This window comes from Diospyros lotus, chromosome 15 (assembly GCF_014633365.1).
Source record: "Diospyros lotus cultivar Yz01 chromosome 15, ASM1463336v1, whole genome shotgun sequence".
In the NCBI taxonomy this organism is placed as follows: Eukaryota; Viridiplantae; Streptophyta; class Magnoliopsida; order Ericales; family Ebenaceae; genus Diospyros; species Diospyros lotus.
The window spans coordinates 19,235,837-19,252,999 of NC_068352.1; the positions used below are offsets into that span (position 1 = coordinate 19,235,837).

The 17,163-nt window shown below is 35.0% G+C and overlaps 1 protein-coding gene across 1 annotated transcript; it reads left to right on the forward strand.

Moving 5' to 3' along the window:
• The first annotated feature begins 9,911 nt into the window (after window positions 1-9,911).
• Window positions 9,912-11,806, forward strand: LOC127792541 (heavy metal-associated isoprenylated plant protein 28). Its single transcript, XM_052323067.1, has 3 exons — window positions 9,912-10,028; window positions 10,186-10,261; window positions 11,308-11,806. The coding sequence occupies exons 1-3, from the start codon at window positions 10,023-10,025 to the stop codon at window positions 11,637-11,639; spliced, it is 414 nt and encodes a 137-aa protein (XP_052179027.1). The 5' UTR covers window positions 9,912-10,022; the 3' UTR covers window positions 11,640-11,806.
• The last annotated feature ends 5,357 nt before the right edge of the window (window positions 11,807-17,163 follow it).

Genomic DNA, 17,163 nt, shown 5'->3' on the forward strand with positions numbered 1-17,163 from the left:
TGACCTTCAAAGGTTAATTTGTTCACCTTTGTTCGTTCTCATTGTCTTGCTTCTATTTTTTACCCATGTACTATACGAGTCATATATATATGTAGACTATGGCAAGTATATACATATATGTTCTTGTGGGCTAGTTAGTGGGTGGGTTAATTTGTTTGTTTAAATCTTCATCTTTTGTGACTTAATTGTAACTAATGTCACTATTAAATGGCTACTAAAATTTGGCTTTGAGACTAGTTTTGGGTATTTGTTTATCATTTATATATAAAGGTGTATAATACCCCGTCCTGTGGAAAAATTCATTTAATTAGAAGGTAAAACGAGTTATTTATTTAGGAATTGACAAAATTGGGTGGTGTTTAAGCCGTGTCAAAACAACTCATTAATTATTGGGTGATAGTTTTACTTTCAATTATTGCAATAGTTAGAATGAAAGTTAAGCCTGATTATACCAAAAATGAACCAATATACTGGGTTCAACTAAATCAAGTGAACCGGTTTGATCCTGATAGTAGTGACTAGAATATACGTACGTGTGTGTGTGCGCGTACAATATACATATATACATATATTTTTATAGATATTATATTACTCTCTCATTACTACAATTTTCAGGGATCTTTTTTTGTTTAACTATCCACTTTGTCATAATTTTATTGCATATGGTCTCCTGTACATGTGTAAGTATCCTTTAGTCTTTATGTTTTGCTAAGTTGCTTGTTAGTTTATGATACAAAAAGACCCTTTATTTCAATTTAAATGGTAGATATGAACCTTGTTCATTATCAAATATTTGTGCTCTTATATTATTAACATAGTATGAACTATGAACACTCAAAACAGATTTGAGAATGCTCTTTATGAATTGTGATAAAGATCCATAGCAAAGGAAAGAAAAAGATGGAAAAGGAATTAATTAATTATTATATCTATTTGGAGTTTCTTTTTGGGGTCAATGATAATTAATTACTATGTGATTGGAAATCAATTACTATGTTTATGTATGTAACGGCCCGATAGTATGTTATGCCTACATAGATAGTATTATTCTAGGAATTTCTTATTATGTGAGTAATTACTTGGAGAATTATTTTGGTATGTGCAAGGTGGCTTAAATGACTAAGAAATTATTAAGGAAGTCAAAGGGGAATCTGTGACAAGTCAAAGAAGAGCAAGCAAAGGGGGTGGAATATTCAAAGTTAAAGTCAAATGAGAAAGAAGCAAGTTAAAACTATAGGCTGAGGTGAAAGTGCTAAAGTACAAGGTAAATAGCCTCTAATTTATGGGAAATGAAGTGTTAAATAAAGGTAATTAAAATGCTAAGATGGGCTAGAAATAAGGAATTAAAATAAATCAAAATGTTAAAGTATATATATATATATATAAAGAGAAAAGCTAGAAGAATAAGCAATTTTGAGGCGGTAGAGGATCGAGAGAGTCTTCTCCAGCTGCTAGGGCTCTTAGGGATTTCAAGGAAGGGATTTCAAGGTAGGAAACTCACCTTCTAGCCTTCCTTAGCTTAGAATTCTATTTTCCCTCTATTTTGTGGCAAAAGAGAGATATAAAGCTCTATGTATGGCAGCATATAAGTTGTGTTGAAGGTAAAGAAGGGCTAAGAATTATCAAAAAGGATACTAAGGCAAGTTCTCATCCTTTCTAATGATTAGAAGTCGAAAATCTCAAGCCTTTGAAATGGTTTTTACAAAACTTTCTAGTTTGAGAGCAAAGTTGCTACATGATTGTAATTTACTTCCTTGATTAATTTCCTTGTAAATGCTTCCAATGGGACTTGTTCTCCCTATTTTTCTTGGGAATTATGCCTCCTTTGCTAGGGTGAAGGTTTGGTAAGAGTTTGATCTACTTTGTCATGGTTCGGATGTGAGAATCAGAGGAACGGGGAGGTTTTTGCCTTTGTTAAGTGACAAATTGGGGGCAATCCAAAGGGCAATCTGTCGATAGATGCCAATGCATCAGTTGATCGATTCTCCCTATTTTGGCCCAAATGCTTGTGAGCTTGAAAACCTCTTTTCTCCTTCTTGAATCATGTATCCCTATCCTTGAGTGTATCCCATGCATTTCAAACATGATAATATGATTATACTTGGCATTGTGCATGTTATTTACAAAAGGTCTTATGCATGAGTTTTGTGTGAGACATGATGTTTATGCTTATGCATGGCATGATTTTGGGGATTATATGTGATATATGATATGCGCTACCAACGGGATATGTTGGGATATATCCTTCATGGCGTTAAGCCGAAAGCTTGGGTGGGCTATGATGCCGAATTCGTGTGGAACTAGATCCCTTGATATAATTATGCTATAGTAGTGTTTGTGGGAGCAAGCACCTTATTCTCTACATATGTTCATTTATGGCTTGATGCTAGCATATCGTGGGTGTATGTTGTTGCATGATCATTGTGCATATGGCTCGGTTTCTCTCTTTCATATGTGCATGAGTGGGGATATTCGTTATCTTCTATGGTTCAGACCCTGATACTCCTATTACCCCTGATAATCTTTTATTTTATTATACTTGCTGGGCTTTTGTAGCTCATTTGTGCTCACATCATTCCAGGTAGAGGCAAGTCTAAAGAAGATGGGGAGCCTAACAATGCAGGATCCAATGTCTAAACGTGTATAGAGTTATTCCAACTAGAAGGTCTTTGGGGGGATTTTGGCATGGTGTCTGTTTGTAGATGTTTTGCCCTTTTGAAGGCCTTATATTACTCTTTTTTGTGATTCTATGGGTATAAGGCCTCATTGTATATGCCAGAACTTGATGTTCAATTATATATATATATAACCTTGTTATTAGTTATAAGGTGATTATGGTGTTCTCCTTTATGACTCCAGTGGATACCATTCCTTTTTGACACTTCTACCTTAGTTCCCTCGGCCAGGGTCTCCAAAGGTGGGGTTGTCATAAGTTGGTATCAGAGTGGGGTTAGGACAAGTCTGTATACACGTAGGCATGTTGGGTAGAGTTAGGGGCATGTTTCTGAATGGATGTGAGTTTGGTTATAGAATTAATTTTGTGGATATGTTGGTTGTGTAGGAAGGATGAATGCCCATAGGGGACGGTCGTCGATCCTCAGCCGAGGTCGAGTTGAGCCTACACGTGAGTCTCCAGACGAGCCCAATGGAGATTAGCGACATGAGGTGGCAAAAGTGTGAGGGATTCTGGCAGGGATGATGATGACTATGGAAACGCTCGCAACTAATTAAACGAGGCAGGATTAGGTAGACCAGGGGGTCGAGGGGGATCCAATTGGTAGTGATAAGGGGCAAACTTCAGATCCTGTGGTTCAAGGATCAAGTGACAATACAGGAAGTCAGTTGCTCAAGAACTTTATGGCACTCAGACCACTTGAATTTTATGGGAATATAGATGTTGCAGCAGTGGAGACTGAATGTTATCTATAGAAAAGCATCTATAGGCTATGGATTGTATTGACAGACAGAGGGTGCAATTAGCTACTTTTCTCCTAAGATGTGACTTCGAGTGATGGTGAAAAATGGTCTGAAAGCAATTTTGGAATCAAGAACCACTATGGGAGGAGTTCCAACCAGCATTCATTGAGCACTTTTTTCTTAACTAGATACGGGAACAGAAGACATGACTTCATCGAGTTGGTGTAAAGTAGCAATACAGTGTCCCAATATGAGGTGACTTTACTTCTTTGGCTCAGTTTGCTCTAGATTTAATATCTTCAGAGGCCTAGAAAGCGACCAAGTTTCAGAGAGGTGTTCGAGCAGAGATTCAACATGCCTTGCTGGAGCAAGGATCTTCGATTTCCCTACTATCATACAACGAGCTTATGCTAATGATAATAGAGTTGTAACTTATGAGCTAATAATAAGAGTTGTGATTTGGTTACATCTATTATTAATCTCAAAATATTTTGATTAATAAAAGTATTTTTCTTTTAATACTTGGTAATACGTTCATCTTTATGTTTTCCTATTTTTATAAAGCCCAAAGAGTGTAGCAATATCAATCGGCTTATGATAAGATCATACTAATGAGACTGAATTATTGATACTTCATTCTTAAACTTTTCCTGGTCATAAGACTATAGAATGGGGCCTCTATAATACTGTCAAGGCTGGTACACACTATGCATGCTCGTAAGGTTAGTAGTTGATCTCATTGACTACTTGTGTGGTGACACTAATGCAAGTGTGTAGGTGCTCTTTGGTGAATGAGTTCACTGAATGACCTAACCTCAGAACACCCAAATGGTAATTCTTACTAAATGTCAATTGAGAGTTCTATGTGGCGACATGTGCTAGTAATCTCTTGTCCTGAGGTACCATAGTTATCTTGTATAAAAAGCGTCATACTTTGATGCCACTGTACGGGGTCCAATAAGATGGGTCCCTAATGGAATAGTTATTGAGTATGATTCGAATCATACAAAGATAAGTGAGTACGCAAGATGGAATCTATCGACCTCAGTAAGATTTAAAAAGGTATATGCCCTATGTGAATGATGAAGTCACAACTCGAGAAGTAGTTGGCCAACGCAGATAGTTGAGAATTAATAAGAGTTATTACTTCAATTATAGGAGTTGTGGACTTAACATTTGTACACATAGTGTTGGTTAGTGGAGGTTTGACATTTCACCATACTTCTAGACCATACTGGGGCATTATGATAGAGGGATCGAATAGCACAAGAACTCATCGCGAAAAGGTTCATCTGAAGTGTTGTTTGCATTTTATTATGATATGAGAGCCATAATACGTTGCTAGACGTCAATCTTGGTTTAAGGGGAAGATGCTAATGTTTGTCATGAGATGACATAAATTACGAATCATAATCAAAGAGTTTGATTAGAAGTAAGATTCAATAAATTGCCCTTATAATTCTTTAAATATTATTTAAATGGTAAGTTTATGTTTTTATTTAAATTGCAATATGGTTTAAATTAAAAACATATATCCATTAGTATAACAAGGAGTGGATACCATTATTAAGAGTTAAGAATACGAGTTACGGATAATCCACAATTCATTATACTATAAACATGTTACTGGCCATAGATTTCCTATTCTGGATAATAGCAGCTCATAAAGGCCAGCACATCGTCTTCTTCTTATTTAGTATGAGATACTGAAAGATAAGGTTTGTGAGTCTCTTGTCATTCTATATGAGATATGAAAGAAAGATGAGTGAGTGCTCGTTGTATGAACGAGTTCACTGAACGGGACTGATAACATTGAATCACATGAGTTTTATCTCACGGTTCAATGATTCAATATTAACTGCAAATGGGTAATTAGTCCTGAGACTTGAGATGACATGGATATCTATGTATTGATGGATTAAGATATCAATGATATTATATGGTTATTTTAGTCACGAACGATTATACGTATTTATATGCCTAGTTCAGTGATGCATGAGGTATATGTGCGTCAAATATGGAATCTATCACCTCGAGATATATGAGGAGATGAGGAGGATATCATATGCGATTCAGTAATCACTTGACGATAAATCCTTAGCCAAGGTAATATAACGATGGAATGTGTTTTATAAGGTTATGTCACATTTGTCAAGATTGATTTTGGATCTGGTCATATGACGAAATTAAGAGATTTGACCTGCAAACTATAATCTTATATCTTATCGGAATATAAGATGATAGAAGCACTATATTGCATGGTGATGTAGTAAAAGGTTCACAATACATGCTTCACAATAAATTGAATAATCATGATATATTGTTAGATATCACTCATGAATTATAAGAATATAGTTGACTATTCTCGTTATCAATTTATTTGTGAATCCAAAAAGTCTCATCCAAAAAGAAATCACTTTCAAATAGAAGAAGATTAAATTGGTAATTTAAAATTACTAATAATAGTACATTTATTTATTGAATAAATAAGAATAATTAAATAATTATATTATGAATATAATTATTTAATTATTAATTGGGTTAGGGTTTTTGCTAGCACATTAAGCTTAACTCAATGGCACTATTGGATTGGACTTAACACAATTAAACTCCATTGGATTGACCTTAGCCCAATAGCATTAAATGGAATGGGTTTGAGAAGCCCAACCCATTAAAGGAATAGGGTTATATTGGAACTCCATAAATAGCTCCATTAACCTTTCATTTAATTCTTCTTGGAACACTTGAAAATTGAGAGAATTCTTGGAGAAATGTGTGTGCGTGTGTGAATTCAAAAGTAAGTTAGAAATTTTGTGAAAAATTCTTCTTTCTCTTCTCTTGAAATTCTTGAATCTAAGTAATTTTGAGTGGATCGACTCGATATCCTACACTTGGAGGATTATAAGGCAAGGAACCTAACAGTAAAATTGGATTTCATCAAAGAGGTATTTTTTCATTTTTGCCTTCAATTTTGTAAACAATAACTTTTTAAAAACGTGATACCTGCAAATTAAATTTTTATTCTGCTGCGCATATAATGAGATTTATGTAAAACTAACAAAAAAATGAGTAAGAATGAGAATGGGTAAAAACTGGGACTTTGTTTTATCCCTAGTTTGACTTTTCCCTTATATAAGGCCTCTTATAGCCTATACCTTCCTCAATGGGTTTGATGATCTCTTGAGAAGTCTTTCCATCTCCTTAGAGAGAGAAAATAGCTTTTGATAAAAGCTAAGGAAAGAAACCCAATGGGTTAGGCTAAATCTTGCATGTTTGATGCAAAGAGATCTAAGAGGCGTGCTCATTGATATTCATAAAGCGTTTTTTTGGTGTGGATCACTTATAGAAGGTGGGTGACACCTCACAGCACAAAGATTCAACCTCTTCTCGCGTCGATAATCAAAAAAGGTTTTGATTTTATTTTCGATTCTTTATTTCAAATGAAAATATCCTCAAGAAGCATGTTCATGGCCAGACAAACATTCACTGAGGTATCACCTTTAGGAAGCCAAGGGAAAAGGAAGTAAGATAAGGCAAGGCGGCTAAGCCCTATAAAAAGGGCGACCAAAGCCTTGATGGGGGCTTTTGCCCACCTAAGAAAGCCCCGTGCACATGAAAGAGTCTTTCTTGCATGTGGAAGACACTCATGGAGAAACTCCAAGCCTCATCGGAAGACTTTAAGAGGTATTGGGAGACTCTAAGAGTTATCAAGAAACTCTAAAAGGCATTGAAAGACACTTAGTCGAAGATTGGTCGCGAAAGAACCACAACTGTGTGCTATAGTGCGTGCAAGGACTTCCCGCGTGCGTGGGCATCCACGACTAGCCACACCTAGGTCATTCAAAGACTCGTGCACAACCTCAAAGACCCACTCGAGTCTTCCGAAGACTCGAGCCTCAAAGACCCGAGCATCTAGAAACTTAGCCACCAAAAGACCTAGCTAGCCTCCACACACCTCAGCTCGCCATGCGTGACCCATGTTGTGCCCAACCAGCCTCGGGCTGTGCCCACGTGGCCCTTTCCATAAACTAGTCACTCCCCAACGTGCTCATGCAGCACCCAAGCAGCCTCATGCCCTCACCTCTACATGCCTTTCGGCCAACAAGCCCGCACTGTGCTACGAGCCTCTTCTTAACAGGTATCCACGTATGACCCTCCTAGGCATCCGCGTAGCACTTGGTCAAATCTTTGATAACCTCATAGCGACCCACAAGATCTCATCCCTCGTTACCTCATAACGATAAGGCCAACCTCGCAAGGTTCTCTTTCCTCCTAGGACCCTTCCCGATAGGGGTTTCTCACCTAGGTCCTCCATGCATGCCTACCCCTGAGCCACCAAGTGTTGTGGACGAATCATGCACTCCCTACATCCACATGTCCCAGTCACGACTAGCCCCGTGTCCCAGTCATGACCGACCTTTGTAAATACCTGTTTCCTTATCGGCTTCAGGTAAGCCATCATGACTGCATAATCTTTCTCTCTCTTTCTCCTTCGATATCACTCACTTGAGGAGTCCATCTTCACAGTCCACTCATATCGCTCACTCGTACACCTTCTCACAGTGCACCAATGCGTCTTATTCGCATGATACACATGAGCATACTACATCATACTATATTCTTACTTCTTCATAACATGTACTAACTTAGGCATCAGAGGGCTTGTATAGGAGAAATCCCTATGTGTCTTCTGATTGCCTTCTGTCTTGTAAATCCTTCGAAAGACTTATTCGCGAACCTTGTAGGCATCCTCCGAAGACCCATCCAAGGCACCCCTGCCTCTCTCCGATGCCCATTCCTCTTACTTCTTTAGTGCTCCGCCCTTCTACTCCTCGACTAGTGGGTAGAGCCCTCGCTTTCCATTCTTCTTCGGTGGTCTTTTGCCTCTTCCTTCTCGCTGAGCCCTACCAACTATTTATTGAGGTTTTCAAATAAATAAATGTTAATTGTTGTATCTCTGTAATAACATATTGTATTTGTTAAATTTATCTAACAATTATTAAAAATGAAGTTACGTAACTTATTATTTAAGTTTTTTTAAATACATTTATCTCAATATTGTCAAAACTGAACCATACCAACATGAAAATATATTGTCAATGGGTTAACCTAGCCACAATCGGTTCCAAAGAAGAGAGAGAGAGAGAGAGATTCACATTTGAAATGGAATACATTCAAGTTTGGACTAGAATATCGAACCTACGTGAGTTTGACATTTTCAAATTGAACTCATATAGATCCCAAGGAGAATGAAAGATGGGTTGAATTTAGGTTCCAACATCCAAATCTAACACAAGGGTTAGTTCCTCAACTCATTTTTGCTTCCCTTCTCTATCCTATCAAAGAAGTTCATCGCCAAACACTCTAGCTCCTCGACCCTTTGTTGTTATTGGTAGATTCTCGCCAAGTCGCATTGCAACCTGTTAGAGCTGATTTGATCATCTCCAAACTTCACTGTTAAATTCGTGCCGAGAGAGATAAGAGTTTTTACTTTTTAACACTCGTACAACGTTGGCACCGCAAGTAGCCATGGATGATAATTGAAGGAAAAAGACATGATCCGATGCGGTCGGTCCCGCCCCCCCAATTTCCCCCTCTATTTGTGTCGCAATTTCCACGCTACCCAAAGGAGCGTAATTCGTACGCGAAGAAGGTCAACTTTAAGCTCAAGCCCCAGTAACCGACGCGTCACGCGCGATAGATCGCGTGCCTACACCTTAGCCCATTCATAAATATAATTGCATTGCATAATAATTTAGAGAAAGTCAAAACTCTAATTCCGGAGAGGGAATTTATAGCCGACATGGAAGCGCATCAAACGCCCATGATAATTAAATTATGCCTCCACGTGACAGCCTTCCACTGGTGAAAAGATACATATTTATTTTTTATACTTTAAACTTTTTTATGTAATTTAAAACCCAAATACACAACAACAACAAAAAGTTATTATATAATTTGAATTTTTTAAGTCAAAATAAAGAATAATTTTATCAATTATCAAAATTGATATCTATTAATTCACCTAAATCTAAAATTAAATTATAATTACTATCATTATCTCCTGATAAAATTTCATAAGATATTTTTTTTTAATTTTTTTTTAAATGACGTTCCATCACAGATGTTTTTGTCGCTCAGTCTCTTGATTTCGGTAGAGGAGATAATCACAGTAGACTACGCACGTAAGAAATCGAACCCGTGCACAACCAGTTGAAAGTGATCGACGAGCACTTAAGTTTCACTCTTAATTCACGCGGCTCGACCCCTGGGGCTTTTATATTTTAATTTAGACAATACAAAGGCTCTTTCAACGTATACACACACGTGATGCATGATAAGTAGTCGGTGAAGAAGTGTTTTTCTTAATGCATGAGGGTTGCATTAGAGTACAGAGAGAGAGAGAGGCGGTTCTAAGTTGTTAATTATATGTACACACGCTAACTATATATATATATATATATATAAATAGAGACATAGAGATAGGGCTCGACTCAATTGCTCCCCATTCCTCATTTTGCTTAAGCGATTCAGAGATATCATCATCAACAGCTGCTTTGCGTTTCTCAGAGAACACATCAGAACAATTCGCGCAATTCAAAACGATGACGGTATCTAATCAATCTCTCTCTGATACTGCAACAAGCTTGACAATATATACATGTATTAGCAAAGATAATATACATATATATATATATGCATGCTTGTATATTATTACAGCAACGCGAGTTAGTGAAGGTTACTTGATTGATTTTGTTGCGCGTGCAGACCATAGAGATGAGAGTTCACATGGATTGCCCCGGATGTGAGAGCAAGATTAGAAAAGCTCTTCTCAAGCTTAAAGGTAACCTGAATTCTTAGTTCCCCCGAGTTTGAATCGCACATTTATATATATATATATATATATATATACCTCTTTTCATCTTTCTGGAGATATGTATATGTGTTAAGTTAACAGAATTATGTATAATATTATATATTGAATCGGTTCATTTCTACAGTAGCTAGGTGGTTGGATCCAGATTTGAAGTGGTCAGGATCAATTAAGAAATTTTGAATCTAGACATGATATATAACAAACCTAACAAAAGAGAGGCTCAATTTAGACTGGTTTAATTATGTAGTCCGATTCCAGCTTGTAGGTCCATATTAATTGATTGAGTTGAAGAGAGTTTCACGTAGTAGATAAGTGACTGCCATGTAAACTTTTATTTCAATTAATAATTGCATGAATATGATAATGTTATAAGTTTCATTTACTCTATACGTAACTCATATCTCAAATTGATATTTAAACTCACGTGTTCACTCTATAGCTGAATTATTTGGCTATTCAAATGGATATTATTCAAAATCTCGATTTTTTTCTTTTAAAAAAAATATAGTTGTGAATTCCATAACCTAAGGAAACAAAATAACATGTTAAAATTCCCAGCAATAAAACATGCTAAAGCTCAGGGGTATTTTCATAAATAATCATATATAAGTTTCTTTGGTTGGGTGTGTGTGACAAAACTGAACTGAACAAAATTTAATTGAAAAAAACTCAACTAATTAAATTAACTAGAAATTAGTTGATAATGTTTAGTCATTCGATTTTAATGGAATAACACTCACCTAATAATAAAGTATTTAATTAATCTCAAGCCTAAAATTGGATGGTAGGTTTAATAAAACCAAACAAGATAGAAAGAAAAATGAATAAGTATGCTCCTTTTCTCTTTTTGCATAATAAAACTCATCAACTCAAATTACGTAAATTTCAAAGAAATGAGAGTTTGGAGTTGTAAAGAATGAGAAGGTGGCCAAGGCTGGTAGTTGTTGAATAAGCTTGCTCCTTGGTTCTTTCTATAATTAATGTGTAACAAACAATGGGGGGTGCATATTTAGGAGTGGAGAATGTAGAGATCGACATGGAGATGCAGAAAGTGACAGTGACTGGATGGGCGGAGCAGAAGAAGGTTCTAAAGACGGTCCGAAAGGGCGGAAGAAGGGCCGAGATATGGCAGCTCCCCCACAATCCTCACTACCAAAACTTCACCGATATTCAGCAGTATCAGCAGCAACACTCCATCGGCTATGCTCCCCAGCCATCGTCTTCCTACAACTACTACAAACATGGATACGATTACGGCCACGCTCCTGCTCAATCCACCATGCTTGGGCACCACACAGGCGCCGCCTTCAGCGATGAGAATCCTCATGCTTGTTCCATCATGTAGAGCCATATATATATAACACGATTCTGTAACGTGTGTGTGTAATATAATTTGTCGATGGCTTCATCAAATTTTAATTGTGTTTTCATCAGTATCTAGTGTTAATAATTATTCTATTACATATGAAGTGGCTTTTCATTTTCTTTTTATTTTTTTTATAACAATATGTAGTAATTTGTTGCGAGTGTGAGGGTGTTCTGATTCTGGTTTCTCGACGCTTTGGATTTGTTTGCACTCTGTGTTATTCTGATTGTTGTTTTGGGTTTGTCGGGCAAGTTGAAATGTACTAGCCTCGACGGTTTCTCTTTAATTAAAGATTTGCCAAAGTTGTGTATCTCAGTGCATGTGTGAGGTTTCCACTCACTTTCCTGCCCATGAACTAGTTTGGTTAGGCTTTTTTTTAACCGCGTTTAAGTTGAATAGTGTTTAAGTTATATAATAACGTTTAAATTAGGTAGCGTTTAAGCTAATAATGTGTTTGACAAAATATACTTTTAAATTATTAGTTAATAGTTATGTGTTTGATTTGAAATAATTGATAAACTACCAAAGTATGATAAAAAGACGAAAATAAATATGTTATTGAATAATACAAAGAATACATAAAATATTTATTTTAAATAAAATTAATTATAAATTACTGTTATATAAATGTATATATATGTTAAAATTAATTAAAAATATATTAATATATATATGTTAAAATTACTACTATATATATACACACTGTTATATATATCTAAACATGTACAGAGACAGTGAGGAGAAAAGGACGAATGGACTGCAATGGCAGATCCTAGGGGTAACGGCGAACTGTGGGGACAATGGCAGTGGAGACGAGGGCGATGGGGTGGGAAGACGACAGATGCTGGGGGTGACGGGTTATGGGCCGAAAAAGTTGGGGCCACGGCGGACCGCGGGGGCGACGGTGACAGCTAAAAAACTGGGGGCGATGGCAGACGACGGGGGCAACGATGACAACTGAAAAAACTGGTGGCGACAATGGTAGGCGAGAGGTGAAGGGTTGAAGAAAAAGGGCAATAGCTAGAAATGGTTGAAAAGATTGAAGGTAAAATAGACATTTACTTGGTCAACTCAGCTTAATTAGTAGTAGTTTTTTTCAAAAGTTAATATATGAGTGGTTAAGTTATATAACTTAGACACTATTTGTTAAATTCAAACACTTAAATAAATAAAATAAATAATTTAAAATTATTACATCAACTTATAAACGGTCAAACGGTCCACTCAAACGGAACTATATATGGAGATTGGCCTTAAGTTTCAAGCAGCTTCGTCGACGCATCAACGTGCGAGGATGCTAAGGTGAACTTTCACATAATTGGATTATTAATTTACTTTTGGCAACCCAATTAGATGTTTCTTCTACTTTAACAAAGAGGCCATTGATGGGCCACAAATTACTTTAAATTTAAAATTGTTAAACCTCACTTGTTTGACACCAAAAACATTACATAATTGAAGTAAAAGATTAAAAATTATCGATATTTATGATTGTGATAAACTAACACATGAATTATCACATCACTGTTGTTCATCTTTATTGGAGATAAAGAGTGTTAATTATTTAGTAAACTCGTTTTTCATAATTAAAATTTTCAATTAATGATAGTTCATTATAAATAAATAAAAACTCTAAAAGTTTATACAACTTACAAGCCAAAATTTAAGATAAAAATAACAGTAAAATGCTGACCTTGTATAGTTTCTTTAAATTTAAAACATTTTAATCAAATAGCAATATATATATATATATTGTATTGGTGGTGTGTATCAAAAAAGAGCTTCTCCCGAGCATTAAAACGATGGGCCTGGAGTTGTTTTCACATAAATTTTAATTTGTTATTTTAATTTTTTGTGTTCAATTTTTAATTTATTTAAAAACATGAAATTTTAACGTATTGTTTGAAAATTAATGTTGGTTTTTTCTTTGGATTGTGTTGTTTTTTTTTTCATTCTTTTCCTTATTATTTGTGAATATATTCGTGAATAAATTAACATAAAAAATACCAGGCCTATTAATATATTTATTTGAAAATTAAATAAAAAGAAGTGTGTGTAATATAAGCTTTTCAATTTAAAAATAAAATATCAATAGCACATGGTATAATTCAAAAATATTACGGAAAAAAATAAAGTTGTAATTATATAAATATTATTGTTAAAATCTCGATTTTACTCGTACGATTTTACGTTTCGGAGACCCCCAAATGATTCAAATCTTATGTAAAATCTTATTTGGGATAAAATCCTATACAATTCCGATTTTAGATATACAATTTTACGATTTTACGCTTCAGAGATCCCCAAACGAGTTTACGCTTCAAGTATAAATTGTAACTTAAATCTAATGGAATATATTGGAATTATTCTCTAAAGAATTTTAAATTATATTTTGCCTCTAAATTGTCTATACCAATATGTTAGTTTTGAGTTATATTTTAGAAGTATCATTTTTTGAGTTATAATAAAGAATAATCAGGTTATTAAATTATATTAATTTATTTTTTATAAAATTGTGTTATTATAAACATATATTTATAAAAATTAAATGGTATTTTTAATTGTCTCTAAAATCTTACGATTTTACGATCTGATTTTATGAACTCTTTTTCAATCTCACTTAAAATCTCGATTAAATGGTAATATATCTGTGTATCTGTCTCAAAAAATTTTAATTGTATAACATATTAAGGTCGTTATGTAACCATCTATGAATATGATCTGTCTAATAAAATAATTGCATATTTTAAAGTTACCTATTTGTTTAATGAAAATGGTTTGGCCTTTTTCGCGCATCACTCAATTGCCCATCATTGACGAACGATATACATTCCCTTGACGAGAGCACTTGTCATTATCAGATTTTGGCTTGAGTCAGCCTAAAGTACTAATTTTCTCTCATGATAACGGGGAATTTTCAACGTACCACCTTACAATGTATCATATAGTCTAAAGTACTATTTGGTACATTGTAAAGTGAAAATTACTTATTATCAAATAAAAAATAAAATATATACCATCAGAGGTTAAAGATTACACAGGAGTTAAAAGTGTGTAAAAAAAAATTAAAATTAGGTTTTTCGCTAATAATTTCTAAGTGCTGGTCATTAATCTCATTAATCTTAAAGCATCTCCAAATTAGTATTGAGAGACAAATAATGTTATTATTAAGATTTAACAAAAAAAAATCATCCCATGTAGTGTATCCAATTCATTCTTATTTTTTTATTACTATTTATTGTAATATATCCTCTGTGAGATTTTCTCGGAGACCATCCGAGGGAGTTTCCTCAAAGGAGCCTATTCAGGCTAAAAAGAATGCTTTCTTTTGGAAGGGTATTCGGGGGTCGTGTTCCCCGAAAATCCAAAGTACCCTTTTTGAAGACTCCTTTGGGGACCAATTTTCCTGAAAGCCTAGGTAGTCTTCTGGAGACTTTTCGGAGACTAGTTTTCCTGAAAACTTGTCTTTTCAAAACCTAACCTAATGACAATCGAACACCCTCACCAGAAAGATTGTGTCACGTGTGCTCGTGCATGTGTGTCACGTGTCTTAGTCTTTCGAGGGGTATAAATACTCATTGACCCTTCACTTTTAGGGTTTGTCTTGAGATTCAAAGATCCCTTTTTGACTCTTCTACGCATACCTCTTTCAAAGAGTCTCTACTCTTCCAAAGACACCATCCACATCGCACTGCATTTGCATAACCTCTTTCACAACATAACTATGTTTGACTTAGGCATCAGAGAGCCTGCAATGGAGAAATCTCCGCATGTTTTTGGACTGTCTTCTGCCTTGCAAACCAGAAGACCAAAAGGCCCCTTCTAGAACCACCATTCCTCAGTTTCCTCGAAAGATCCTTTTGTAATTACAGACGCCCTGAAAGCCTTTCTAGAGGACCCCTTCAAATGACATTCTCCGAGCTGACCTTATTTTTCTGCCTAACCTTGCTGCCTTTTTATTGAGTTTTTCTAAGACAAACAAGTTTAATTGTTGTATTACGATAACAACACTATTAAAGAGGCAAACTCATAATTTGTGACAATAATTTTCTACTTCAATATTTTTTATGTAAAAATTTGAAAAACTTTCAATTTATATGATATAAATCTTTTTCAATTATGATAAAAATATGAGTAGCTCAAGTCAATCCTTATCCGTGTTTTCTTTCTTTTTTTTTTTTATCTTATCCTGTGTTTTTCTTTTATTTTTTTTGTTAATAATCGTTATCGTGTGTTTTAAGGATAAATTATCTTAGTCTTACCTTTTTTTTTTCCTTTTTTTTTCTTTTTCCTTTCTTTGGATTAACGTTTCTTTTATCTTTTCCACTTTAAAAACAAAAATGGATGAGCTTCCCAACCTTAGCAAGGCATTAGATCATTAGAATAACTTCTTTTATTTTTAAAGATTGAATGACAAATCAGTCTATACATATATTCTTATTCTACACTTAAGTACAAAAGCAAAACAAAAAGTCATCAAGCAGCCTACATGTAACTTTTCTTCACCTTTTTCCTCCTCCTTTCCACCAAAGGAACCACAAATTCAAGAATAAATTGCACTGAAGACCCTAAAACTTTTGTCTGTATGAGAATTACTCCTAAAGTTTTATAAAATTGTATTTATTGCTTAATATTTTTTTAACTAAGAGAAAATAAATGTAATTTTTAGAATGTAAAAAGTGTCATAACAATTTTAAAAAAGTATAAATTAATCATACATCGCTTAAATTTTGATCATTTAATCCAAGCATCTAAACTTTGATCATTTGGTTCGAACATCTCCTGAACTTTAAAATTCATCCAATTGATTCATAACCTTTTCAAAATTAGCCACGTTATTAATGGCATTGAGTAAGTTGATCGTGTATACTTAAACTTAATTTGGGGATTTAATCTGAACAATTTCTAAAATGTAATTTTTTATTAAATCAATCCTTGAACTTTCATAAAATAGGCATCCAGATTGATTTGACAAAAAATAAAAATTCTAAAAATATACAGGCCAAAAACTCAAAGTTTATGGAATGTTAACCTCGAAAACTCAACATTCAAAGGATGCTTAATTCGAAGACTTAGGGCCTGTTTGATTGGCCATATTTTTCATAAAAAATAAATTTTAGTTTTTGTTGTGTTTGATTAGTAATATTTTCTAGGTAATTTCAATTCTCATTTTTGATCACGTGACCCCCAATTCCCATTTTTGTTGGAAAATCAATTCTTAAAGGGGGCTAGGAAAAGAAATTCCAGATAAGAAGAAGAAAAGTTAAAGCACGAAAGAGAAGCATGAAGGAGAAGAAGAGGGGAAAGACGATTGGTGATGGCAGCCATGGCCAATGAAGATTGGCCATCAACGATGGGCAACGAAGATGGCAGCGGCGACGATGGCCGCTACAACCAACGCTGGTGGTGATGGGGGAGGCAGGGAAAAGAATTGGGTTTGGGAGGGGGAGAGAGAGAGAGATATGGGTAGCTTACCACGAAGGCTTTGAAAATAAGTTGGTCC